Raw genomic sequence first — 27,517 nt, 5'->3', positions numbered from 1 at the left:
TCAGGCACAGGGACCCCGGGTGACTCCCCCAGCACTGACCCTGGCAGAGGTTGCGCAGGAAGACGTCGAAGAAGGGGATGTTGATGGGCTGGTGACTTCGTCTATGCTCCTCAATCTGACCCAGCACCATCTGGAAGAGAGGGGGGGCGCAAAGCGTCAATGGGAGGAAGGACCTGGCAGCCCTCCTCCACTGCTGGACCCTGAGCAGCAACCAGCCCCTGAGGAACTCAGCCCCACAGGTGGGGAAGGGGGAACTGAGTGAACTGGGTTCAGAGAGAGCCTCTGCCCCATGGCCACTCTCCCCACTTCACACACCACCACCTCCTCCCTGCCCACACCCTTCCAGAGACCACCAACCCCTCTCCCTGCCCGCAGACAACTCCCTGGTCACCCCTTCCAGAGACCACCAACCTCTGTGACACCCTGTACCCCATGTTCACCATTGTACATGGTTATATTTTGTACAAAGTACGCCTTGTGAGGGATCATTTGAAAATTCATAAACCGCTGAATATCATTGTCCTGTTAAGATGTGTGTAACAACACAGTGTGTAAAGCTGCATGATTGTTACTGAAATAAGGTGCCATTTTGGGTAATGCCCACGAACTAATTGTTCAGGGACAAAGACACTCTAGCACGCCAGCAAAGTACCAAAGTACTAAATCAGACAGTCACCCGCTGGCGGGGAGGGGAGGGAAACAAGTTACAATTCATCAGGAGGGCAGTTTGGAGCTCACGTATACAACAGCACTGCCCGACCCCACAACCGAGCAGGGATTTTTCCAGCACAAAGGACAGGAGTATAAGAAAGGGGAAAAATGTCCCTGGCCACCCCTCTCCTCTGTCCATCTCTCCGCTCATGACGACGACGATGCACAATGAGCTGAACCAAGGGGGGAGTGGTCCCAGGCTGGGAAAAGACGCAGCCCGTGAAATGTACTGCAGTTGCTGGGGAGAAAAACTCCTTCTTCTGCTTTTAAACTTACTAGTCCTGGTGAAGTTTAGGAATTCGCTTGCGTGTTTATCTTTCTATTCCTTTTGTGACCAGTTCTGACTGTTAGGCCTTCCCGCCTGCGATCACTCCAAATCCACCCCTCTCTGGGTAACAGACTTGTTTCATGGCTCTGTTTGAACCCGTGTGTTGACTGACGTGTTTGGGAAACCTCTGCTTGGGACAACAAAGGCTGGCGCATGCTCCCTCCCAGAGCTGGAATGGGGAGCGAGGAGCTTACGCTGCCCGGGAGGGTTCGGTGCAGTGCAAAAGGCATATTTCTGGGGAGCAAGGCTGGGGCGGGGGCTCTGCGGGTGTCGCCCTGTATGTAATTCATGGAGGGCTGGGCGCAGCTGGGAGTGACGACGTGCTGGGAGTGAGCAGAGCAGGGACGGGTTGCTGTTCCCAGCAGCGTAAAAGGCATCCCAGGTGGGAGAGCTAAGGGGACCCAGCAGTCCAGGCTGCACCCTGGGGAAAGTCACTCCCTTCCTCCCTCCCTCCCTCCAGGCCACCCCCTGCAGAGACCATCAACCCCTCCCCACAGACAGACAACCTGCCCTCCTCCCTCCCCTCCCTTCAGAGACAGCCTGGGACCCCCGGCTGGTCGTGCCCCGGCATGCTGCAGAGGTTCCACCCACCCGGCGGGCAGGCCACCCCAGGCGGTGGGGGGAGGTCTCCTCCATGGCAGAGCCCCCGGTCACCTGGGCGGGGTCAGGATGCCCACCCCACCCCACACCTCACCTGGATGCAGCCGGCCAGGATGCTGGTCGTCAGTTTCTGATAGAGGCTGGCGTATTTCTCACAGTCGGTCACCAGGTCCCGCAGCTCCGACCCCAGCAGCAGGTTGGAGTTGTGCTTGTCCAGGGCTTTGGACAGGGCCTCCTTGGTGCCCAGGCGGCACATCACCACGGCACAGTCCTTGGTGGTGGTGGCCAGGCGGTGGAGGAAGCAAACGAACTCCTGCACGACCTGCAGAGGGAGCAGCGCGGCCTGGGGGTTGGGGCACCAGCCTGGGAGCCACGAGACCTGCTTCTAGTCCCAACCCTGCCCCGACCTGCTCTCCCTGGGCCAGTCGCCCCAGCCCCTCACCCGCCTGGTCTATGGGGAGCGCAGCTCCCTGGGGCGGAGCAGCTCTCAGCTCCTGCGGTGCCCGGGCTGGAGTCTGACAGAACAGAGACAGGCCCCAGCCCTGCCCGGGGGCCCTGGGTAAAGGGCCACAGCCCCAGCTTCCTCGGGACAGGCCTGGCGCAGATCAGCGATTCCTGCCGCGAACCCATAACTGGGGCTGAGCCAGGAGCCCCTCCCTGCCCCCGGCCTGCTCCCAGCCTCCACACCCCCGACAGGTAAGCAGGGCCCCCCCCGGACCCCTCACCTCCCGCTCGGTGCTGGGGGCGCTCATGGAGGACAGACAGGGCTCGATGCTCTCGTGCCAGGGCAGCGCCTCCTCCTGGTAACTGTCCAGGAGCTTGTTCAAAATCCTGCACAAGAGACGGGGGAAGGTGGGGCCTGAGGGGAGAGGCAAGCGGCTGACAGTGCCCCGATCCCCCGTGTGCCCGGCCCTCTGGCTGCACGGGCCACGCTCACCCCATGACAGCCCCCCACCACCCTCACCCCAACCTACCCCCTCACCTTGGGAAACTCCAACTGACCACACACACACCCCACCTCAGGACAGCCCCAATCAACCCTGACCCCCCAAAACAATCCCCCAGACAGCCCCAACCAGTCCTGACCCCCCCCAAAACAGCCACCCCCACCCCAGATAGCCGCAACCAGCCCTGACCCCCCAAAACAATCCCCAGACAGCCCCAACCAACCCTGACCCCCCCAAAACAGCCACCCCCAACCCCAGGATAGCCCCAACCAACCCTGACCCCCCAAAGCAGCCATCCCCATCCCCAGCACAGCCCCAACCCTGACCCCCCCAAATTGCCCCTGACAGCCTCAACCAACCCTGACCTCCCAAAACAGCCACCCCCAGCCCCAGACAGCCCCAACCAACCCTGACCCCCCCAAAACATCCCCCCAGACAGCGCCAACTAACCCTGTCCCCCCAAAACAGCCACCCCCACCCCCAGCATAGCCCCAATCAACCCTGACCCCCCAAAACAGTAACCCCCAGCCCCAGACAGCCCCAACCAACCCTGACCCCCCAAAACAACCACCCCCATCCCCAGCACAGCCCCAACCAACCCTAACCCCCCAAAACAGCCACCCCCAGCCCAGCCCCAACCAACCCTGACATCCCAAAACACTCCCCCAGACAACCCCAATTAACCTTGACCCCCCAAAACAGCCATCCGCAGCCCCAGGACAGCCCCAATCAACCGCCCCCAGGACAGTGCCAACTAATCTTGCCTCAATCCACCCCCAGGAAAGCCCAACCAGACACACCCCCGCTCTGGCTCCCATTCCAACCTGGGACATCCCAGCCACACACTCGCAGTACAACCCACGGATCCCAGGCCAAGGTCCCCCTCCCCAGGTGTCACCCCAGGATCCCCGGCAAAGGACCCTCGCTCCCCCCAGTGTCACCGAGAAGCTGGCCATGCACCCCTCCCCCCCAGTGTCACCAAGGACCTGGCCGCACACACCCCCAAGTGCCACTGAGGACCCAGCGCGCCGCCCCAGTGTCACCAAGGACCACGCCCCCAGCGTCACGGAGGACCTGGACCCCAGTGTCACCAAGGACCCGGCTGCACCCCACGCCCCAGTGCCACTGAGGACCTGGCACGCCCCCCCCCCCCCAGTGTCACCAAGGACTATGCCCCATGTCACAGAGGACCGGGCTGCACCCCAGTGTCACCGAGGACGCCCCACCCCCGTGTCACTGAGGACCCGGCCACGTCTCACACTTACCGGAGGGTCCCCAGCTGCACGGCCTTCTCGGCCCCCAGCTGCTCCAGGCTGCGCAGCAGCAGCAGGAAGTGCTGGCGGTCCCGCAGGGCTGCAGCCCCCTCGCTCTCGGGGCCGGCCTCGTCGCAGTGGCAGCGCTCCAGGGCCAGCACCAGCTCCTTGGAGAGGCTGCCCTCCTGCAGGCGGCCCAGCAGCGTCTGCACATCCACATCCTTCAGCTCCAGGGCTAAGCCCGCCTCTGCCACAGGGAGAGAGCCGTGGGGCCAGGGCCCGGCACTGCACACCACCGGCTGCACGCTCGCCGGCAGTGTGGGGCTGAGCCTGCCTCTGCCACAGGGAGAGAGCCGTGGGGACGGGGACGGGGACGGGGATGGGCACTGCACACCACCAGCTGCAAGCTCTCAGACAGGGGCTGCTGGGGCAAGAGCTGCGTATGTGGAGCGGCGCTGCGTAGGAGCCATCCTCAGGCTTGTAGGCGGGGGAGGGAGGACAGGGGCTGCGGCAGTGGTCAGGAGGCTCCGTACCTGCCGTCCCCACATCCTCAGACAGGGGCTGTCGCGGGGGTTTGGGGGGCTCTGTACCTGCCATCCCCACATCCTCAGACGGGGCTGTCGCGGAGGTGGGGGGGCTCTGTACCTGCCGTCCCCACATCCTCAGACAGGGGCTGTCGCGGGGGTTTGGGGGGCTCTGTACCTGCCATCCCCACATCCTCAGACAGGGGCTGTCGCGGAGGTGGGGGGGCTCTGTACCTGCCGTCCCCACATCCTCAGACAGGGGCTGTCGCGGGGGTCGGGGGGCTCCGTACCTGCCTTCCCCACATCCTCAGACAAGGGCTGTTGCGGGGGTCGGGGGGCTCTGTACCTGCCGTGTCCAGGTTCATGGGGAGCTTGTGCTCCGCCAGGCGGCTGAGCGCGATCTGGGCCAGGGTCTCGGTGGTGTGGCCCTGGCCCCCCTGGCAGCAGCTCCGCAGGGCCGAGTGGACGTCACAGCTCACCAGCTGCTCGGCCAGGCCCCGGTGGTTGTCGATCAGCAGGCCGGCCACCAGCAGGCCGTTCTTCACGGCCGACGAGGCCCTGCGGGACAGAGCGCCAGGATGAGCGCCCGCGGGCACCAGCCGCTGCTCCTTCCCGGGGGGTCTGTGGGGCGACGGCACTCCCTGCCAGCAAGGGCCCCCCTGGCCATACACCCCCCAGAGCCTCCAGGGAGCTGCCCCCCAACACTGCCCCCCCGGAAATGACTCCGCTCAGCCTCCATACCCAGCAATGTCCTGCATGGTGCGGATGGCGGCAGGCAGGGCGCAGAGCAGGCTGTCCGAGTCCTTGCTGGAGGCGGAGCCGATGCTGGCGAAGATCTCCCACATCATCGGGGCATCGGCGTGGTTCAGGGGATAGGGCTTCTCGCTGGCACCCATCAGCTCGCAGGTCCCGGCACCCACCAGCACCTTCAGAGCCTGGGAGGCCAAGGGAGCCGTCAGGGAGGAGAGCTGGCAGCGCCAGCCCCGGGCCCAGAACACGAGGCTGCCCAATGCATCTGGCATCCCCCTGGGATCCCAGCACTGGCCACCCCATCCCGCCCTCTCCCACGCAGGATCCCGACATGTCCCCACCTGAGCCCACTACAGCCACCATCTCCCCCCAAGAGATGCCTGGCCCCGTGGCTGCTGGCACACACTCACCGCCAGGCCGGCCTGCTGAACCAGCGCTGAGGGGGCGTACTCCTGCATGCAGGCCAGCACAGCACGCACCCCGCCCTCTGTGGCGAAGAGCACACGCCAGTCGTACTTGGCCATCAGCACGCAGAGCAGGCGGAGAGCCAGCACCACCAGCAGCTTCTCCTTCACCTGGTTGGTCAGCAGCTCCACCAGCATCTTCACCAGCTTCTCCCTGCGGGGAGCAATGGTGGGTGGGTGAGGAGCCGGGCTTGGGCAACCAGGGACTGACCTGCTGCGTGGCTCCAGGTCAGCTCTGGGCCAGAAACCAGATCCCTGGGCCCCCTACAGCCCTCCCACCCCTCCTGGCCCCACCACGTCCCCCACTCCCCAGTCCTCACAGGAGCCCCAGCAGGGCAGCCAGGTTTGATTTCCAGCTATCCAGAGGTGCAGAATCCACCCCTGCCCTGTGAGTTTCTTCCAGCTCATCACCCTCCCTGGTAAACATCTGGGCCTTACGCCTCACAGGCACGTGTCTGGCTTCAGCTCCAGACACCGGTTCTGGTCCTGCCCTTCTCTGCTACACTAACAGGCCCATTAGCACTAGTGTTTCTCCCCAGAAAGGTCCTTGCGCATCATGATCAAGTCACCCCTTGGTCGGCCGGTGTCCGCACTTGGTACAGGGCTACTGGACAGGTGTCAGAAACGGGCTGCAAGCATCCAGGGCTGGAAAACCTGCCTCACAACAAGCGGCTAAAGCAGCTGGATCCAGGCAGTTCCTCGGACGAAGGGGGAGGAGATCTGCTCGCAGTCTGTAGGCACCTGCCTGGAGAGAACCCTGCTGACACGGGGGCTCTTTGAACCAGCAGACAGAGGTGGAAGGAGAACCACAGCAAAGTTCAAACGGGAAATCAGAGACCTGTTTACCAGGGAGGGTGACCGGCTATGGGACCAACTTCCCAGGGATGGGGCAAGTCTTCCACAGCTTGTGGTCGCTACGCTGGGAGGGGTCATCTGCCCAAAGACCACCACCTCCATGGGCCACTAACCCAGGAGACTTCAGTCCCAGGCAGGAGTGATGGGGTGACGCTCTCTGGCCTGCACAATGCACAGGATCAGCCCAGCCAATCACAATGGTCCCTGCTGGCCGTACAATCGGTGACGTGGATCTGTTGCCCCCCACACCCAAACCCTTTGCAAGTTGCTGTAGCTAGACCATAAGGTTCTGGAGCCAGGATCGTGAGCACAGCCCAGGCGCTCAGCCCTGACTGGCACCCCCTGGCACCAGTGCCGTAACAAGGGCAAGGCAAGCGAGGCACTTGCCTCGGGCGCACAAAGCAGAGCGGCGCAGCTCTACTGCGATCAGCGGCACTTTGGTGGCATCTCTACCACCATCGCTTCTTCAGCAGCGGGTCCCTGAGTCACTGTTAGAGGGAAGGACCTGCCGCCAAATTGCCGCCGCTGCTTCATTCATTCTTTGGTGGCAATTCGGCAGTGGGTCCTTCTCTCCGAGAGGGACACAAGGACTTGGCACCGAAGAATGAATGAAGCAGCAGTGACAATTTGGCGGCAGGTCCTTCCCTCCAACAGGGACTCAGGGACCCACAGCCGAATTGCCGCCAAAAAGCCTAGAGCCGGCCCTTGCCTTGGAAGCAAAAATTCCTTGTTACGGCTCTGCCTGGCACGTCTCTAATAGAAACCTCATCCACGGGCAATGCCCGCGCCAGAGACAGACACCCGCCACCAGCCGGCCCCTGCAGACAGGAGCAGCTGCTTTTCCTGCCCCTTCTCTCCCGGGAGGCACTGGCCTGCCATCTCCAGGTCTGGGCACGCTCAGAGGACCCACCAGAGAACTGACCTGATGGTGAGTCCGCCCTCGGGTTTGACGACCTGCCGCTCTCGCCCGGCCTCTTCCTCCAGGGTCTTGATAATGAACCTGAGCCCAGCTAGCTGCAGCCCCACCTCGGAGCTGGACCTCTGGATCAGTTCCACCACCTCTGCAATCCTCTCCAACGAGTTCTTCTTCCCCGACCCCTTCACGCTGCACAACACTGGCCAGGAACAAAACACCCATCAACCCCCAGCTGCCCCACAAACCCTCCAGCCAGCCCCTCCCTGCGGCGTTTCCCCACTCCCCACAGATCGCCCTTCTGCCCCACCCCTCCCTGAGCCAGTGGCTGGGTCTCCCCGCCCAGACCCCCCTTGGCCTGCAGGGACCCTCTTTAGCTAGAGCCCAGCACCCAGCACTGCCGCGTGCAGCTCCCTCCCTGGCCGGCACATACCCTTGGCTTTCTCCTCTGCCATCTCCAGGCAGGGCAGCCCCTCTACTCGCAGCAGCTCGCTGAACAGCTGGCAGTCGGATTTCTCCGGGGGGGCCGGGGCAGGGACAGGCACTCTGGCGGTGGGAGGGTCTTTCTTTGGTTTCTTGGACACCAGGGATTCGGCGCACTCCGAGGGGGCTGCATCCAGCCCCAGGCCGCCCGGCTGCACCCCCCCTGGGCGGAGGAAGTACTTGCTGTAGACACGGGAGCTGTGCAGGTCACTCAGGGTGCAGCCCTGGCACTGCTTACTCAGCACCCGCAGCACTTTCTGGGCCAGCTCCGCCGGTACCGACAGCTGGATCAGGGCTTCTTCATCCAGCTCCAACAGCTGGAAATGCAGGGCCTGGGTTAATGCTCAGCAGGCCGATGTCCCCAGGCCAGCCAGAACCGACCCAAAACTGGGTGAGTCCAACCACGATATCCCTAGGCCAGCCAGAACCGACCCAACCTGGAGCTAGTCCAACCGGGATGTCCCCAGACCAGCCAGAACCAACCCAACCCTGGGGCTAGTCCAACCAGGATGTCCCCAGACCAGCCAGAACCAACCCAACCCTGGGCTAGTCCAACCGGGATGTCCCCAGACCAGCCAGAACCAACCCAACCCTGGGCCAGTCCAACCGGGATGTCCCCAGACCAGCCAGAACCAACCCAACCCTGGGGCTAGTCCAACCGGGATGTCCCCAGACCAGCCAGAACCAACCCAACCCTGGGGCTAGTCCAACCGGGATGTCCCCAGACCAGCCAGAACCAACCCAATCCTGGGCTAGTCCAACCAGGATAGCCCCAGACCAGCCAGAACCGATCCCACACCAGGAAGTCCCCAGGCCAGCCAGAACTGAATTCACACCGGGCTAGTCCAAACGGGATATCCCCAGGCCAGCCAGAACCAGACAAGCCTAATTCTTGTCCTACAATCAACGTCCCAGTCCCTGCTGACAGCACCTCCCCATGCCTGTGGGGAGTCTGTTGGACACAGTTTCTCTAACAGCTGGTCTCTTCTTTCGTTATCCTCCCTCTGTTCCATCCGCACTCCTTGGTCCCTGCTCCTCACCTGCCCCGTCACCATCCCCACTTACTCCCCCGGTTCAATCTCCCCGCCCAGTCTGCTCTGCTCTTCCCAAGGCTCCCCAGTTCCCTGTTCCACTCCATCCCTGCCTCTGTCCACAGCTCCATCCCATTCCCAGTATGTCAGCCCCCAATGACCTGCTGCTCTCAGTTCCCCTCTCTCCTGGTCACACTCTTACACCACGCCTGTCCTCGGGTCTGCAAAAGCCTCCCAGAACAAGGGAGCTGAAGGAGGAGCTGAACAGGGTACCCTAGCCATCCAGGACTGGGACAGGCCAGAGAGCGACCAGGTTAGAAGTTCTCAGGGCTCCAGGCCAGGGAGGCAGATGTAACAGCTGAGTCTATCACCTCCAGAACCCAGCTCGGAGCACGCTCAAAGCACGGGTCTGGGAATGGATGAGCAGCCCATTGGTGGGACTGCAGAGGGGCTACTCCTCACAGACACCACCACTAACCTCAGGGTAAGTCTGTGTGTTCGCTGCCTGCCTAAAGGCATGGAAAGAGACGCCAGCAGAGACCTTCTTTACCAGAGTAGGAGAGTTTGGGGAGCAAATCCAAACTGCTGCTGTGAGTTCAGGGCCCGAGAGGGGGACGGTGGGGTACCAGCAGCACTGAGGGGCTGCTGGCAGGAAGCCCTGGGACAAATAACTCCTGTGCCAATAGGGCTTTCCTCTCCAGCCTGCCCCCCCAGGAATAAACGGCACGTATAGCTCTTGGAAGACATGCTCTGTGACATGGGTACCCTGCAGCAGCAGAAGGAAAGCTGGGCCTAGCTGTTGTCTGATCTCCCCCAGTCCCATCTCCCTTTACCTCCTGGTGCTGCCGGATGAGCTGGGCGACCTCCTGCTGCTCGTGGGGGTCTAGCTTCTTCACGAAGAAGAGCAGCTCCCACCACTCAGCCCGGCTCAGGGCCTCGGAGTCCTCGCTCAGCCGGTCCGTCAGGTAGGGCAGGGAGTACAGTCCCCCAAGGGGCTTGCAGTAAAACGTCTGGGTCACTGCAGGGGGGCACAGCAAGCCAGAGAGACAAACCCCGAGCACCTCAGCAGGACAGTTACCCTACTGCAGAACCATCTGAGATAGGAGGGGACAGCTGGCCTGGGCCAGTCAGGCAGCCAAGGGCATTTGGATCCTATAGGCTGGAAGCATGAGGTAGCGAACTCTCGTTCCGAGGGCAAGGGAGTGATCAAAAAGTAAGGGAGGTGTCATTTGATTCACAGAAGTCAGCATCATCATCGTTTCAAATAACTAAATACGATATATGGAGCTATACCGATCTCCTAGAACTGGAAGGGACCCCGAAAGGTTATGGAGTCCAGCCCCCTGCCTTCACTAGCAGGACCAATTTTTGCCCCAGATCCCTAAGTGGCCCCCTCAAGGAATGAACTCACAACCCTGGGTTTAGCAGGCCAATGCTCAAACCACTGAGCTACCCCTCCCTCCTACACTGTCACCCTCTGCAGGGAGGAGGTGGGAAGGGGGACTCTGTGTCCCACCAGATCCCAGCTCCACGTCCTCCAGTTGGTGGGAATTTTGACAATACAGTGTCATCAGAAATGGGTCTCGTTGGGGACGATTCTAAGCTCTTTCCCCCACAGACACAATGGTACCAAACATGGCAAACCTAGAGAAATTATGTAGATGTACAGTCTGTCGAAGTGAGTATTCACCCACGAAAGCTCATGCTTCAATACGTCTGTTAGTCTATAAGGTGCCATAGGACTCTTTGTCGCTTTTTAGTTGAGAAAATGTTTCAAACCCACCTTTTGTTAATTAGACTTTAACACAGGAATGCACGGCTACATAGAAAGAAAAGACGTGGATCTCGGCTAATCCTAGAGAAATTAGCCTTGACACGTAGGACTGAAAACATTTCTTACTCAAAGTTATCCCTGGTCTCTGCTAGACGTGTCACTGACACCACACTCACATCTTCAGCCAAGGCAGGCTGTTGGCCAAATGCTGTAAGGAGGCGAACATGCAGTCTGTGAACGTGAGCATTTGTTTACCTAAGGGACTGATTCAGGAGCACACGTTATTTCACACAGAACCGGTGCGATCAATCCATCCTCCGAGACCCAGCCATTCCCAATAAGGGAGGGTAGTTTTGAACGCATTCTGCTGTTCCAGAGCCCTTCCAGTGCTCGATAACTGGCCCTCTTAATAGCAGGTATAAATGCACCCTGCGGCGGTGGCAGTTCTTCTCTGTTCGCTTCTTGGAAAACACTCACCGATGATGCTCAGCAAGTGGTGTCATGCTGGACTTTAAATGGTACACTCCGTATTTATGACCTTATGCGTAACCGTCTCAGCCATTCCGAGCGACGCAAGAGTCTTCGCCAGTTGAATCAAATACCTGCCTGGAAGATAATCTGGTCTTTCCAGCCAACCTTCCAGTAGTGTCACACTTCCCAGTCCCTGACTTTTATCCTCCTGTTCTCCTTTTATTCTGTCACCTCTCCTCACCACCCACCCCAGCTCTGGTTCATCCGCTCACTCAGCATCTCAATTCTTCTCCTTTCGGCCACGTTCTCCTCCAACTTTTTCCATTGCGTGCCCTCGCCCCAGCTCCCACTGGCCATCTCGCTCCGGAGGCCAGCCTTCTGTGCTGCTGTTTCACAGCTAGCTGGTGCTAGGCCAGGGTCAGGGTTACTATATAAGGTGTCACTGAGCATTCTCTTTAACCAGCTCCTCACAGACGCAGCTACTCTTCGGTACTCTGTCTCCCCACTGATACCTAAAAATGACCAAGAGCAAATGAAAACCCAGGGTTTTGAAAGAAGTGGCTCTGGGATTGTAATCAGTTCCGTTATGCGAGGGATGGCACGTAACTACGCGTATGCCACTCGCAGATGGATTCCAGTGATTGCTGGCTGGATGCTGAGGTCTTAACCAGTCCCTCGTTACAGCTTTCGGCACAGCAAGCAGAGCTGCTAATAATACCACAGAGCTGCTCCTGCTCTGCCGATGACGGCACACTCCCCCCGCTCCCAGACATTTGGAACATCACCAAAGGGAATCCGACCTGCATTCTGAGCACTGACAGACGACACAACACGGCCAGTTCCGGGTCACACTTGAACTTTGTGAGGCGTGGACACCCCCGCGTTAAAGTAACTAAAACCCGGCAATCTTTATATGTTCTCGACTATACTCTACATCATTGTTCTAGGCTGGTCATGCCTGAGCCCACTCTGTTGGAGGGGAAGGACTTTCGAGAGATCCCCAACTCGACCCATTTCCAATGACACTGTGTTATCAGAATTTCCACTGACTGGAGGACCTGGAGCTGGGAGCCGGGAGGCAGCAAGCCCCTCCCCCCGCCACACCACAGAGGGTGACAGCATTGAAATGATGACTCTGTCGATTTCTACAAATCATACAACACCTCCCTGGCCTTCCTACTGTTCACCTGCCCACAGAATTACCCCTGCGCCCAGACAGCTAGACAGGTTTGTCTCCAGGCAGCAGAGTGGGTGTGCGGCCCCCTCCCAGACGTATCTCCTTCTTCCTTCAGGGTGCGGGAGGAGCGGAGCAGTGCACACTCCCTGGGCAGACAGGGATGGAAGACTTGCTGGGAGGGGACCCCACTGAAATGGGGGATGGGTGCAGAACCTTAATTCCCTTCCTCATGTGACCTGCTCCCCAAAGAGGACTCTCTTAGGCTGCCAGCACAAATGCATGTCTCCAGAGAGGTGCCCACACGGCCCTAGCACCGGGCGCTTCCCCAGGGTTTTGGGGTGTCATCACTGCACCCTGTGGGGCAAGGGAGTGCCCCTCTCTCTAGACATGGGAACAGGGGCATAGAAGACATGCACTTGCCCAAGGTCATTCACCAGGCCTGTGGCAGGGCCAGAAGGCCCGAGCTCCCCCCTTCCTAGGAACAGCTTGAGGTTCAGGGGAGGCCAGGCCCTGCCAGCCCCAGCCCAGCATGTGCAGAGCAGGGGCAGAGCCCAGCACAGCAGCAAGCACTCACCAGGGGTCAGTTTCAGGTTCTCCGTCAGGCTGGACACCTTTTCCTGGGCCTCCCGCTCCGCCTGGCCAGATGAACTGACAATCTCCACCATGTGCCAGTGCACCCAATAGGTGCGGCCCAGCACCTGCCAATAAACCTGGGAGGAGCCCCGGAAACCGATTACTGAGGGCAGCTTGTCCATAACCCAGTCGAAGCAGCCTGGCCCACCGAACCCCTCAAGCCAACAGGGAAGCCCAAGGCCTCCTCTGGCACCAGCAGCACTCTCCAAACCCACACAGGGACAGGGCGTAGCCAGGCACCAGGGAGCTTCAGGCCAAGGGCTCCCCCAGACCTCGGGCAGGTGCCTGCAGCCCTGGCCCCACGTCCCCGCTGCCAGCAGGCGTACCTGGACAGGCGGCGTGCCGTCGTTGCTCTGGCGGAACTCGCCCTCGTCCCCAGCGCTGACCTGCTCGTAGTCCTCCAGCATGCGCACCCGCATGCCCCTCACCAAGTTCCCCTGCACATACTCCACGTAGCTGCTGCGGCTCGGGAAGGCAGAGCGCGTCTTGAAGGCACTGGCTTCCTTCTGGGGCGGGCAGGAAGCCACCTGGACCAAGCTGCAGGCGGGAGCCTTGGGCTGGAAGATGGAGCGGACGACCCGCGGCTGCCCCTCCTGCAGGGACAGCAGCTCCATCCTCTGGCTGCGGTCCCAGCCCATCACCCGCACCAGCTCGGAGATGAGATTGGCCATGGCCATGCTGAACTCGAACTCCCGCTGCATGCGGCTCCTCTCCCCGACGTGAGCGCAGGGCACGGCGCAGTCCTGCCGCTCCCCGCCCAGCTCCGTGCTGCTGTTGAGCTTGTCCACGAGAGAGGTGACGCACAGATAGCGCTTCACCAGCGAGAACAGCAGCTTCCCGGGGATCTGCAACAGACACGGTGTCAGAGTCACGGTACAAGAGCTCCCCACCCACTCCCCTGCCTGCCCACCCCACCTGTCCTGGAGCATCGCTACCGAACCCCAACAGGCCTCCACCACCCTGCCCACCCCACCCCTCCCCCATCCCTAACAGGCCTCTGGGCCAACCCTCCCCACAACCTCCCCGTCCTCCCCACCCTGAGCCAACCCTCTCCCCGTCCTCCCCACCCTGAACCAACCCTCCCCCATCCTCCCCACCCTGAGCCAACCCTCCTCACCCCCATCCCTAACAGGCCTCTGAGCCAACCCTCCCTCAACCTACCCACCCTGAGCCATCCCTCCCCTCCCCAATAGGCCTCTGAGCTCTCTCTCCCGTCACCACACCGTCCATCTCCACATCAGACAGGTCTCCAAGCCCCCTGCCCAGTGAAACCCCCTGCTCCTGTGCCCCTCCCCAGAGCAAGCCAGGCCTGCGGGTACCTGGGGCAGGTGGATCCCCTCGAAGGACATGCAGTGCTCTTCAGAGGACGTGGTCTCTGCAAACAGTTCCAGGAGGGTGTAGCGACTGTCGAAGTCCATGTGCTGCTCAATGCCGTCCTGCTGGCTCAGGGACAGGAGAACGTAGGCCCGACTCCCTGCAGCAGCGACACACACCAGCTGAGTGCCTTCCCTCCCACCTGCCCCTCAGGAGCATCTCAACCTTCCCAGCACGCGCGCCCTGTCCTCTCTCCATTTCTCCCAGCGCCCCGGCGGAAGCTCCTGGATAGAAAAGGGCTGAGATCCCAGAGACATTTCTCAGATGCACCAACCTGCACGGTTTCTGGCTCGACCCATATTCCACTGTCTCAAAACCCAGCACTGCTCATACTGCCCAGGGGAGGAGAGCAGGGCAGCTCCTGGGGAGACAATAGCCCGAGTCTGCAGTAAGGCCCCCTCAGAACAGGGGGCTCATGTACAAAGCCAAGGAGGCACCACTGTACACATGGGTAGAGCCAAACACCAGCTGCCATCCCCTTCCCAGTGCACCTGAAGACACCCCTGTTCCATTCCAGCTACAGATTGGCCTGAGCTGGGCTGGCCAGGTGAGTGAAACGCTGGCAGACCATGGGCCAGCTCATGCCAAGGCCCCAGCCTCACTGACCACTGAGGAATACGCAGCTGGAGACCGGTCTGACTCACCAGCAGGTTAGCCTTGTTAAGATAAATGTTAGCGTTGTAGTGATGTGTGTGATGCCTAGACCTTCCGAATCCTGCAGGATGCTGCATGTAGTGATTTCATTGCAATCTCTGTAGCCCGTCGTGTGACATTGTATCGAGTAAAAAGCAACAAGGAGTCCTGTGGCACCTTATACTAACAGATGTACTGGAGCATGAGCTAGGACTCTCTGTTGCATCGAGTGTTTGTCCGCACTTGTGTAACTCATTGAGCAGGAAAGGAGCATTCACTCAGGGAAAGTGCTTGCCCTGTACCCGAGGCGGCCCCCGACGGCAGACGAGGCAGTGTGGACCATCCAAGGACAGAGATCTTGCTGACTGCGTGCCTCACTCCCTCCAGGAAGGAGAGACCAACTCATCCCATCAGCCTGGATTCCGGGGCAAGGAGGGGAGATAAAAATCCCTGACAAGGAGGAACCAAGATCTTCTTGCTGCCTGGACTCGGAGGGGCAAAGATTCCTAAACATGAGCAAGAGATCCCCATGCTGTTTGGCCTGGGTCGGCCATAAAGGACACACACAGCTGCTTATTATAGAACCTGACGGTACCTTCTTAAAGCTAAGACTGTAACTCATCGGTGCGCATGTTTCCTGTTTTAACCTTGAAAATAACCCCCATTTCTCTTCTTAGTTAAGAAAGCTTTAGTCCGTTTATTACAGGATTGGCTATAGGCATTGTCTTGGGTTTGAAATCTGAGTACAACTGACCTAGGTAAGTGACTGGTCCTTTGGGACTGGGAGTGATCTGAATATTGTTGTGATTTTCAGTGTAAAGTGACTATCACTCAGTCCAATTTGCTGGAGATAGACTGTTACAGTGCCTGAGGAGTTCACACTTGTTTCTAATTACAAAACATACTGATCTGGGGCATCTGCCCTGCTTTCTGACAGTGCCCTGAGGCTGGCGCTCCCGGTTGCGAGCCACCCCAGACAGCGAGCACAGCTCTGTACGGTACCAGCTGATACCATCCCCAGGAAGGGGCACCTGGGCAGAGTGACCCATCCAGCAACAGTGGGGCAGCACGCACAGCGCCAGCACTCTGCCCAAGTATCTGGTTGGAGGAGGGGTGGCTCAGGCAGCAGAAGCCAGTTCCGTATACAAAGAGACTTGACCTCAGTCCCGAGTCCCTTCTCTGTTTGGAAAGGGCCCTACATAAACTTCTTCCCCTTCCCAGAGAGCTCCAGGATCCCCCCAGTACACCGTGCTCAGCAGTTGGGCCTGGCCCAGCCATTCTCTGGGGCTCCTGGCCAGGAGATCTCACCTGCGTCGTGTGAAGCCAGGGCCCTCAGCATCTTGCCGGCGCTGCGGCGGATTTGCTTCTCCTCATTACACAGCATCTTCATCAGCAGGTCCAGGGCCCCGGTCTCCTTGAAGACGCCCGTCAGAGAACCAATGCTGGCGTAGGCGCTCAGCACGTGGATGGTGTTGAGGATGGAGGACTCTGGGCCCGTGGGCCCAGCCATCTGCCGGCTAGCCCGTTGCACCAGGTTCCTGACGTCAGCCTTCATCTCCAGCAGCGAGGCCTCGTCCAGCGTGACGTCCGGAGGGAACGTGCTGGGCGCCTTCTCCTCCTTCACCCGCTGCCCCTCGGGCTTCCTCTTGCCCAGCAGCGTCGGGCAGTTGGCATAAACCTCCTCTGCCGACATCCACATTAGGATGTTCTCCGCTTTGTTCTCTGCCGAAGAGGCATTGGTGCTGCTCCCCGGGCCCTCCTCCAAGCTGAGGATGCTCCAGCGAATCAGGTACTCGGTGTGGCCATCGTGGCCCCGGCGCTGCCGGATCAGCTCCTCGGGGTGGGCCTGCAGCTTGGGCCCCAGGTGCACGAGCAGGTTTCCATTCCTCCTCTCACCCACCATGACGGGGAACGTCTGCGCAGAGAGAGAGAGAGACAGGAGCAGGTTATGATCCGCCTAGGAACCCCGGTCGAGAGCTCAGGGAGAGAGCTCTCCAGGGAAGAACCTCTGGGACCCAGCTGGTGGGGGGGACTAGAGATGGAGAGCTCTGCGGGTTCTGCCTCCAGCCCTGCCACCGACCTGCTGTGTCACCTTAAGCAAGTCACCACTTTTGCATTATTGCCCAAGCATACCATGGCTCCCAGACCCAGGGGGAGGGATGGCTCAGTGGTTTGAGCATTGGCCTGCTAAACCTAGAGTTGTGAGTTCAATCCTTGAGGGGACCATTTAGCGGTTTGGGGATAGCTCCTGCTTTGAGCAGGGGGCTGGACTAGATGACCGCCTGAGGTCCCTTCCAACCTTGATATTCTATGACCACCTCTGCTGAAACCTCACCCTCCCATGCAGGAAAGCCTGACTACATCATGCTCATGATTCACAGCCTCCTCTGCTCCCAGCACTGGTTCAGAACCATCCTCCTGTGTGTAATTCTCTCCAGCCCTCAATGCAGCCAGACTCACAGACCTTGGCTCCTTGTAGTCCCGTCATCTCACAACACTGTCTTCTGCCTCTCCCATTGCTGTAAGAGCCTTGCTCTGCCGCTGCTCCAATTGCGCACACGAGTACTACCACTGGCTGCTCTCAGCAGGAAAGCTAAGCAGGGCATACACATCTGCAGGACTGAGGCCAAATATTCGTTGGGTTATACGGGCTAGAGGCAGGGTTGGTTCACAGCTAACAATGAGACATTCACTGGGGTGGGCCAGGGCTCTCATTTCCAGAGACCTCCGCAACATTTTCTGCTTCAGCTCTGGGGCAGCAGGCAGACCACAGAGTTCCCCCCTCCTCCAGCCGCTGCAGGTGGACCCCAGAGCTCCCAGCCACTGCAGGCAGCAGGGAGGATCCCGGGTCTGCAGCAGCAGTGGATGCTGGACCCCCCTTCTTCTCCATTTTGTCACAGTTATTCTTAGTAAAAATCAGAAACAGGTCACAGGCTTCTGTGAAGTTTTATTTTTTGCCCGTGACCTGTCTGTGACTTTTACTAAAAATAACCATGACAAAATCCTAGCCTTACCTATGAAGGTTAGGAAGTAACATAAAAATGGCCATATGGATCAGACCAATGGTCCATCTAGCCCAGTAACCTGTCACTAACAGTGGTCAGCACTAGAGGTTCAGCAGGAGCGTACAAAACCAGACAATTCTGGAGAGATCCACCCGTCTTCCCATCCCAGCTTCTGGCAGTCAGAAGCTTATGGTCACACCTAGCAAGGAGTCACATCCGTGACCATCTTGGCTAATGGCCTACCCTCCATGAACGTAGCCAATTCTTTTCTGAACTCAGGTATACTTTTGCTCATCACAACCTCCCATGGCAATGAGAGTTCCACAGGTTAATCGTGCATTGTGTGAAACAGTATTTCCTTATTTGTACTACACCTGCTGCCTATTCATTTCACCATGTGACCCCTGGTTTTTGTATTGTGGGAAAGGGTCAATCATGCTTCTCTAGTCACTTTTTCCACACCATTCGTGATTTAGAGACCTCTATCACATCTCTTCTTGTCTCTTTTCCAAACTGACCAGCCCTAATCTTTTTACTCTCTCCTTGTAGGAAGCATTTCCATATCCTTGATCATCTTTCTCGTCCTTCTCTGAATGTTTTCCAGTTCTATCATATCCTTTTTGAGAGGGGGCAACCAGAATTGGACACAGTATTCAAGGTAGGGACACACCATGGATTTATATAGTGTCACTATTATATTTTCTATCCCTTTTCTAATAGTTCCTAATGCTTCATTAGCGTTTTTGACCGCTGCTGTACATTAAGCTGTAGCCTTTAGAGAACTAGCCATGATGACTCCAAGTTCTCTTTGAGTGGTAACAGCTAATTTAGAGCCCATCATTTTATAGCTACAGTAGGGATTATGTTTTCCAATGTAAATTACTTTGCACTTATCAATGTTGAATTTCATCTGCCATTTTGTTCCCCCGTCACCCGGTTTTGTGAGATTCCCCCTGTGAGGCCCTGTCTACATGACACGGTTTTGTTGACAACACCATGGAGGTGAACATATTGCAATGCTCCTCCCGCCAATGTAAATCCCCTGCTACGCTGACAAAATAAAACGATCTCAATGAACAACACAGAGCCTTTTGTGACGCAGCTGGAGCGACGCAGTGTCAGTGCAAACACTGCACTTGCTTATGTCGTCCTAACTGGCCTCTAGGAGGTGTCATAATGCCCAGCATGACTGCTCTGGTCAGCACTTTGAACTCCGTTGCCTTGAGGAACACAGGTATGATCTCCTCCCTCATTTAAAGGGCTGGGAAGTTTTGAAATTCCTCTTCCTGTTTGCTCAGCATGGATTGCTCACTCAGCACCTTCTCAGCTGACTATGCCGGCTTTCCGCAACAGATGCGCTGCAGCATGGAATACATCGGAGCTGCTGGATCTGTGGGGAGAGAAGCAATCGCAGCTTTGCTCAAGCTGTAGGAACTTTGATATCTACAGGCAGATTGCTTGTGGCGTGCAGAAGGGACATGCAGCAATGCTGTGCTAAGATCAAGTTGCTGAGGCAGGTGTGCCAGAAGGCAAGGGAGGCCAACCGTCGCTCTGGTGCAGCGCCGAAGACGTGCTGCTCTACAAGGAGCTGCATGCCATCCTTGGTGGGAACCCCACCACCATGAGCCCTGTGGATGCTTTGGGGGGACTGGAGGCAACAGCCAGTGGAGTCAGCCCTGATGACGAAGTGGTTGATGAGGAAGTGCAGTTGGAGGAGAATGTGGGATGTGTGACAGGGTCATCTGGTGTCATGGCAAACCAGGGCCTACTTTTGACTCCAAAGGAATCTAGCCAGTCCCAGCACTCCGGCTCGGCGTGCATGGGGCAGGAGAGGCAAGCTCTGGTAAACACGCATTCTGCTTTGATACTGCACAATGATAGGAGACTGAGGTCTCATTTACTTTGTTATATGGCAAAAGAGGGATAAAGGAGATAAATTAACTACAGAGCCTATGCAGCTACGCAGTGGGGACCCAATAGACAAGTCTGTTAATGACACTGGGATGTCTCGGGAATCCTCTCTAGAAAGAGATCTTGGTAGAGCTGACTTGTTTCTTCTCCCGCTGTAGGAAACTTTGCTGCATCAGCCAGCAATTATTTCAGCAGGGACCAAAGCAGCCCACAGGTGAGCAGCATACAGAGCTGGTCTGAATCAGCACGCATGCAGGAGATGCTCCCTTGCATCCTGGGTTACCCTTAGGAGTGAGCTATCAGGTGTGATTACAACAGCCTGTGAAAAAGGGGCCAAAATTCAGAATACTCTCTCTAGGTACATGTAGTGACCCTCTTTGCAAGTCACCCAGAGCCTTTGTCCCTTCTTGGCCATTCGCGATTCCCCCTTCCCAAATTGACCATATTTGGGACTCTCGCCAAGCTGCCTGCTAGCCAAGAGACAGTAAGAAAGAAGTGTATGTGACTTTTGTGATTCACGGCTGTGAGTGCACCCACAATACTGTCTCTGTCCAGCGTTCCTTTGGTTTCTGCAGATGTGCCCTTGAGGACCAACTCCTACACACCAGCGGAGCGCCTCTGTCAGATAAGGAGGTGAACCAGGAAGAGTATGGAGGATATGTTTAGAGAAGTGCTGCAATCAACAGACACAGCACATAGGGAAACTAGAGCGTGCAGGGAGACAGTTAATGAAAAACTCAGGCTGCATAGCCTGGAGAGGAGACGGGGCAGGAGTGGATGACAGATGGACAGGAGTGGATGATAACGCTACTGACAGAGATGCTCAAGTCCCTCATAGCGCTGCAGTCTGAGCACATCCATGCACGACTCCCCCTGCAGCCAGTACAGAACTTGTTCCATGCCCTGCCCAAACTCCCCCGACACATTCTTCGGATGTTCCCATTCTGTCGCAGTTCCCCAGCAATCCACCCCGAGAAACTGCTTTCAGATGAAAGCTGGAGTTACATGTAGCTGTGCAAGCCTGAACCGAGAGAATGTTCCTCGCTGCCATGTCCCGTTTGCAAAAAAAGTGTTTTATCATTTAATTGAAATGTAGTCTTTGAACAAAATGAGTCTTTATTTGTGTCATGCACATGGTAGTTGCTGCTAAAATTCAAAACTTCGTCAGGAGTCTGTCTCAGCTGGACTTGCTGAATGGGGTTCAGTGTGAAAAGCAGGGGTGCTGCAAGTCCAGTCTAAGGAGCCAGTGAAGCTGCATGGCTTCCCTGGAGGAAGAGCGAGACCCTTAGGGATCTGACACACTGAAGGGGTTCCTCCTAGAGACCATTCCAAAGCTGGGCCACAGCACCAATCCTGTGGATCTGTGTCACTTTCTCAAAGGCTTTCTGAATAGCCAAGAACACTACATCAACCGGATCACACTTATCCACATGCTTGTTGACACCCTCAGATAATTTTAGTAGATTGGGAGGCATGACCTTCCTTTACAAAAGCTGTATTGACTCTCCCCTGGCAAGTCTTATTCATCTATGTGCCTCATAATTCTGTTATTTCCTATAGTTTCAACCAATTTGCCTGGCACTGAACTTAGGCTCACCAGCCTGTAATTGCCAGGATCACCTCTGGAGCCCTTTTTGAAAATCGGTATTACATTAGCTACATACAGCTACTAGTTTTGCAATTTCACATTTGAGTTCCTTCAGAACTCTCAGCTGAATACCATCTGGGCCGGTGCCTTATTACAGTTTAATTTATCAATTTGTTCTAAAACTTCTTCTTCTGACACATCAATGTGGGACAGTAGTTCACATTTGCCAGCCAAAAATAGCTGTGATGTGAGTGTCTCCCCCAACCTCCTCCGCAGTGAAGACTGATGCAAATAATTCGTTTAGCTTCTCTGCAACAGCCTCGTTTTCCTTGAGAGCTCCTTTAGCAACTCTGTTCTCTAGGTTATGTCTACAGGAGGATGAACCCCCCACAGGAGTCACGGCTGGCCCAGGTCAGCTGACTTGAGCTTGTGGGGCTTAGGCTTCGGGGCTAAAAATTGTTGTGTAGACTTCTGGGCTCAGGCTGGAGCCAGAGCTCTGTAACCCTCCTCCCTTGCAGGGTCCCAGAGCTCAGGTTCCTGCCCAAGCCCAACCATCTACACAGCAGTTTTCAGCCACGAAGCCCGAACCCAAGTCAACTGACCCAAGTCAGACATGGGCTTTTTATCTCCATGTAGACATAGCCCTAGAGCAGTGGTCTCCAACCTTTTTGTGGCCAGTAGCACATTCGTGTTTTCAGAAGAGTGTGGCGGGCGCCAACAATTTTTCAAGGCTTATTTTGTATTTGTACATTAAATAATACGAAAAACATCATATTTATTATAACACAATATATGAATCCAGAGAGAAGAGAGACGCTGGAGAGAAGCTGCGAGGACAGAGAACACTGGCGCCTGCAGCCTCAGAGTTCTCTGTCCCTGGCAGGCACAGGGCTGCTGCTTCTCTCTGGCTTACGCCACAGCCCCACACCTGCCAGGGACCGAGAACGCAGCCTGCAGCCCCGGAGTTCTCTGTCCCCACCAGGCACGGGGCAGCGGCTTGTCTCCCCTGCTGGGCACTAGGCAGGCCCCGCGCCTGCTGGGAACAGAGAACACCATGCTCACAGCCGGAGTTCTCTGTCCCCGTCTGGTGCCGGGCCGTGGCTTCTCTCCCCTGCTGGGCACTAGGTGGGCGCACATAAATGCCCCAGTGGGCGCCATGGCGCCCGCGGGCACCACATTGGGGACCACTGCCCTAGAGGCTCTGCTGCCTGTTTGGCAGTCTTCCTGGTTCTGATGTACTTAAAAGATTCTTACTGATTGGTTTTGCATCTTTACCAATTTAGGAATTTTCCCCAGCTCAGATTAGCAGGGACACTGTGGATTTTTCACCTTCCTCTGCAGCATGAGAAGCGAATCACCTGCTCATATCATCTGGGCATGTCTCACCCCACCAAGTCCCTGCCACTGTTGCACCTTGGGCCTTCCTGTTCTCTGCCTGTAGCACTCACTAGTTTAGCCTCCCGAGGGCTGTAATACTTTGGTCAGACTTCAGTTGTTGGGTTTAATGTGCGGGTACTGGGTGCTGCTGCCGGCCTGTGATTTACTGGAGGCCAGACTGGATGATCTCGTGGTCCCTTCTGGCTTTATACACTATGGGAATGTCTACACAGCATTTTGGAGCAAGCATCCTAGCCTGGGTCACAGACTCTGGCTGACATGGCTCACCCTAGTTCTCTACAAATAAGTGCGTAGACCAGAGGTGGATTTACAGTAAAACACAGGGTGCCCTTGCATGGGACCCCCCCAATGACAGCAGGGGCAGAAGCTTGCGCTTGCTGGCTCCTGCTGCAGGCTCCGCACCCACTGGGAGCCATGCTCCTCCATCCCCCGCCTCCTCCCCAGAGCGCGCCATGTTCCTCCTCCCCACCCTCCCTCCCAGCGCTTCCCCCACTGCCAAAAAGCTGTTTGCTGTGCCTCAGGGCACTCTGGGAGGGAGGGAGGGAGAGGAGTGGGGCCACAGCACACTCAGAGGAAGAGGTGGGACGGTGATGGGGACTTGGGGAAGTGATGGAATGGGGGCAGGGAGGAGATGGAGCAGGGGCAGCGATGGGGATGGAATCAGGGCACAGCAAAGCAGAGGCAGGGCCCCCGCGCTCCCTCTACACATACCCCCCCTCAGCCTCCTGCCCTGAGCTGCTCAGGACAGGGGGTTGGGAGCACCCTCACAGCCCCAGCCCACACCCCTAGCCCTGACTCCTGCACCCCCCCACAACCCCAGCCCTGACTTCTGTATCCCCCACACCCCCAGCCCTCCCTGACTCTTGCACCCCAACATATATCCAGTCCCCCACAACCCCCATGCCCTGATTCCTGCACATCCCCCCCGCCCCCGAGCACCTAACGGGAGCTCCAGCATCCCCCCCACCCCGCATTCCCACCTGCACCCGTCACACCAAATGGGAACTGCCCCAGGTAAGTGCTCCACACCCAAACCTCCTGACCCAGCCCTGAGCCCACTCCCGAAGCTTAAGTCCCTAACTCCCTCCCAGACCCCACACCCCAACTCAGAGCTGCCTCTCACATCCTAATTCCTGGCCAGACCCCACACCCCAGTGTTGTTTTACAGGTTTTTTATGAAGTGCTCTTATCCAAAGCGCTTTACAATAGCTAGCAAACAGTACAAACAATATTTGGAAAGATCATTAAGTGGCCTGCCGAGACCCTCAGCAATTTTCCAGTGGTCTGTGAAAAAAAAGTTAGACTGCAAAAACAATCCAGGTACCTCACTTCATTTTCATTTACTTCTTATTATTTACAAGAGGAGGATGAAGAAAAAAAGAATGAAAAACAGGGCTGGAGGGGAGATAAGAGACAATGTTCTTTTTCTTGGCTGGGTCCCGGGGGGGGGGGTCGCAAAAATGAAGCTGAGCATAGGGCTCCATTAACTCGAAACCCACCACCGGTGTAGACAGCACTTTGACGTTGCAGCTGGGCTGGAGCTCAGGTTCTGCAGCCCAAGCTCTTCGTCCGGAGTCGCCACCCCACTCCCCAGGCCAAGCTCCAGGCCAGGCTGCACCTGCTGAGCGCTGTCCACAGCCCTGTTTCCAGAACACCATCCCCGCGAGCCTGAGCCTGGGTGAAGCCTGGCTCAGAACTGCTGTGCAGACATTTGCTAAGCACAGCGGCGGAGGGACAGCTCAGTGGTTAGAGCATTGCCCTGCTAAACCCCGGGTCGTGAGCTCAGCCCTGGAGGGGCCACCGAGGGATCTGGGGCAAAATCAGCACTTGGTCCTGCCAGCGGGCCAGGGGCTGGGCTGGCTGACCCTGCCGGCTGGGGAGATCGGTTGTTATTTCTCAGAGCGAATTCCTGACTGGGGCCCCTCGGCCACCCGCAGCAGCGCAGCCCCTCCTGCGAGGGCCAGGGCTCTGTCGGCAGCAACGGGCCGGGCCGCTGGGCCCGGGCGGCTCCCCCTGGGGAGTGGGGCCCGGGCTCCAGGCCGCTCCGCCGCACCAGCCGTGTCCGCCCCCCCGGGCGCTGCGGGCGGCTCCCCCCGGGGAGTGGGGCCCGGGCTCCAGGCCGCTCCGCCGCCCCAGCCGTGTCCGCCCCCCCGAGGGCGCTGCGGGCGGCTCCCCCCGGGGAGTGGGGCCCGGGCTCCAGGCCGCTCCGCCGCACGAGCCGTGTCCGCCCCCCCGGGCGCTGCGGGCGGCTCCCCCCGGGGAGTGGGGCCCGGGCTCCAGGCCGCTCCGCCGCACCAGCCGTGTCCGCCCCCCCGAGGGCGCTGCGGGCGGCTCCCCCTGGGGAGTGGGGCCCGGGCTCCAGGCCGCTCCGCCGCACCAGCCGTGTCCGCCCCCCCGAGGGCGCTGCGGGCGGCTCCCCCTGGGGAGTGGGGCCCGGGCTCCAGGCCGCTCCGCCGCACCAGCCGTGTCCGCCCCCCCGGGCGCTGCTGGCGGCTCCCCCCGGGGAGCGGGGCCCGGGCTCCAGGCCGCTCCGCCGCGCCAGCCGTGTCCGCCCCCCCCGACGGCGCTGCGGGCGGCTCCCCCTGGGGAGTGGGGCCCGGGCTCCAGGCCGCTCCGCCGCACCAGCCGTGTCCGCCCCCCCGAGGGCGCTGCGGGCGGCTCCCCCCGGGGAGCGGGGCCCGGGCTCCAGGCCGCTCCGCCGCACCAGCCGTGTCCGCCCCCCCGAGGGCGCTGCGGGCGGGCGGCGGCTGGCGGGGCCGGCTCCGGTTCAGCCCCCGGACGCGGGAGACCCCCAGCGGCCCCTCCCCGCCACAGCCGGGCTCCCGGCCCGCTCGGGGACAGCGGGGGGCGGGGCCGGCTGGCTCTGCCCGTTACCTGCTCCCTCCGGCCGCTCCCGCGCCGCTTCCGGGCCCTTGACGCCTGCGCACCCCGCCCACTACGGCTCCCCGCTGGAGACAAACCCCGGCAGTCTCGCCCGCGAAAGGGAAGAGCCGGGCAGGAGGCCGTGCCAACAGGTGGAGGCGGAGCCGCGCCACGGCCCCGCCCCCCAGAGCTGCGGGAATTACGGTCCTGCACAGGGGAGTCCCATCCTGGCAGCCTGCCAGTGACATCCTGCAGCTAGGACTGGGTTTCCAAACACCCAGGGACAGGGCCTCTCCGAGAACAGCTGCCCAGCAAAGCTCTGGCGATAGGGATGGTCTTGCCTGGATCTTCAGAACCTGCCACGAGAAACAAACCCTAGTTCCCACAATCAGGGCCCATGTTTTACATAAACTAGCAGGGAGGCCCTGAGTCCCATCTCCTGTCTGTTTCCACAGCTCTGCATGTGTGGAGTACTTCCAGGAACACATGACCCCATGCACTCAGTGTCCCTGGCCTGTTTTCCAGAACCTGGGAATGGCCAACAGGGGATGGGTCACTTGATGATGACCTGTCCTGTTCATTCCCTCTGGGTCTTGGGCACTGTTGGAAGACAGGATACTGGGCTAGATGGACCACTGGTCTGACCCAGTATGGCCCTTATGTTCTTTTCCTTGCCTGTTTCTCTGTGTTTGTAACACTCACTTTGGGGGAATACAACATCCTTGTAATGTTTTCATCCTTCAGTAACAGATACTAACCACCTGAACTGCCATCTTCAGATCTTGAAATCTCATTTTTACAGAGTTTATACACTAAACTAACTCATTGTCTCCAGTTAGGACCATCGTGACCTCAGAAGTACCTCAAACAATCATCACCCTTCCACTCAGGCTCATTTGCATGCCATGGTAGAAATTAATCCATGATGTGAGGGGAACTATGCATGTCAAGTTCTTACTGGTAGATTCCTTGGTTCACAACATCACTGCACCTCAAAGTTCTGGAGCTGCTTAGTAGCAAATTAAGGGCCAGTTTGCCCATACATTCTAGCTGTTTTGCACTGCCCTGGAGTGGCACCAAGCAACCAAACTGGTAGTTGGTTCATCCAAGATTCCTTCTCAAGGTGGTATCAGAGTTCTACACGTTGGAGCCTGGTATCCTGTCATGTTTCCCCAATACCCATCCTGCTAAAGCCTTTCTCCACATGCCTGCTGTGAAGAGTTCCTTGGAGTTCTGCCTGGAGGGGTTGACGCCTTTAGAAAGGCCACCCAACATTTTATTCTGTTTGACCCCTCCCCCCAGGGTAGTACCATTAATAACAGAGCTGAGCAAACTGATTTTTGGTTCAGTGGCCATGCTAAAAAATAAATAAAAAAAAATAATTCGGTCATTTTGAACAGAAATGGAATTGTTTTGGTTTTTTTTGGAGAGAAAAAAAAAACACACTTTGTCCAGGTCAAACTAAAGGTTCAAAATGACATTTCATTTAACATTTTTTGGTAGGGTTTGGTTTGAAAATGTCAAAACGTAACACCAGCATTTCAAAAAACAAAAAGCCAACCTGAATTCATGAACAGTTTTAGTGCTCCCCAAAATCTACTCTTTGCCAAAAAACCCACCCAGCTCTAGTTACTAAGAGGGTATTTCATGGTGCTGTGACTTGGCTGGCCTGACTCTGGAAAGTCATTCTATGCTCATTCCATTAGAGGCAACTTGCTGAGCTCTGTAAAGCAGTAACACAGCCCCTCCCTCTTACAAAACACGACTGCTGGACTCAGACACCAGGAGGGAATCCTGTCGTAGATTCAAGGTGGGGAGGCCCAACTCCCCCA

General features: G+C 58.0%; 1 protein-coding gene across 6 annotated transcripts in view; it reads right to left on the bottom strand.

The window, feature by feature from the left end:
- LOC115649305 (cullin-9-like) overlaps window positions 1–25,801 on the bottom strand; it is a 41,171-nt gene extending 15,370 nt beyond the window's left edge. The window contains exons 1-18 of one of the 6 annotated variants that reach the window (XM_030558161.1): window positions 25,698–25,782; window positions 19,246–19,316; window positions 17,386–17,541; window positions 16,230–16,836; window positions 14,234–14,388; window positions 13,241–13,759; window positions 12,856–12,991; window positions 9,693–9,877; window positions 9,021–9,026; window positions 7,779–8,145; window positions 7,355–7,547; window positions 5,524–5,731; window positions 5,105–5,298; window positions 4,710–4,921; window positions 3,852–4,089; window positions 2,365–2,470; window positions 1,734–1,961; window positions 40–130 (exon numbers count right to left, since the gene is read on the bottom strand). In XM_030558161.1, coding sequence (XP_030414021.1) covers window positions 40–130; window positions 1,734–1,961; window positions 2,365–2,470; window positions 3,852–4,089; window positions 4,710–4,921; window positions 5,105–5,298; window positions 5,524–5,731; window positions 7,355–7,547; window positions 7,779–8,145; window positions 9,021–9,026; window positions 9,693–9,877; window positions 12,856–12,991; window positions 13,241–13,759; window positions 14,234–14,388; window positions 16,230–16,836; window positions 17,386–17,409 — 3,469 coding nt within the window. In that variant the 5' untranslated portion in view covers window positions 17,410–17,541; window positions 19,246–19,316; window positions 25,698–25,782. Of the gene's footprint in view, window positions 1–39; window positions 131–1,733; window positions 1,962–2,364; window positions 2,471–3,851; window positions 4,090–4,709; window positions 4,922–5,104; window positions 5,299–5,523; window positions 5,732–7,354; window positions 7,548–7,778; window positions 8,146–9,020; window positions 9,027–9,692; window positions 9,878–12,855; window positions 12,992–13,240; window positions 13,760–14,233; window positions 14,389–14,932; window positions 16,183–16,229; window positions 16,837–17,385; window positions 17,542–19,245; window positions 19,317–25,697 lie in introns of those variants that run through there. The other 5 variants (XM_030558162.1, XM_030558163.1, XM_030558164.1 and 2 more) reach the window with 5 other exon arrangements.
- Between the last annotated feature and the right edge of the window lie 1,716 nt (window positions 25,802–27,517).

This window comes from Gopherus evgoodei, chromosome 3 (assembly GCF_007399415.2).
Source record: "Gopherus evgoodei ecotype Sinaloan lineage chromosome 3, rGopEvg1_v1.p, whole genome shotgun sequence".
Taxonomy (NCBI): Eukaryota; Metazoa; Chordata; order Testudines; family Testudinidae; genus Gopherus; species Gopherus evgoodei.
The sequence above is the reverse complement of the archived record's forward strand: the minus strand, read 5'-3'. Positions and strand labels throughout refer to the sequence as shown.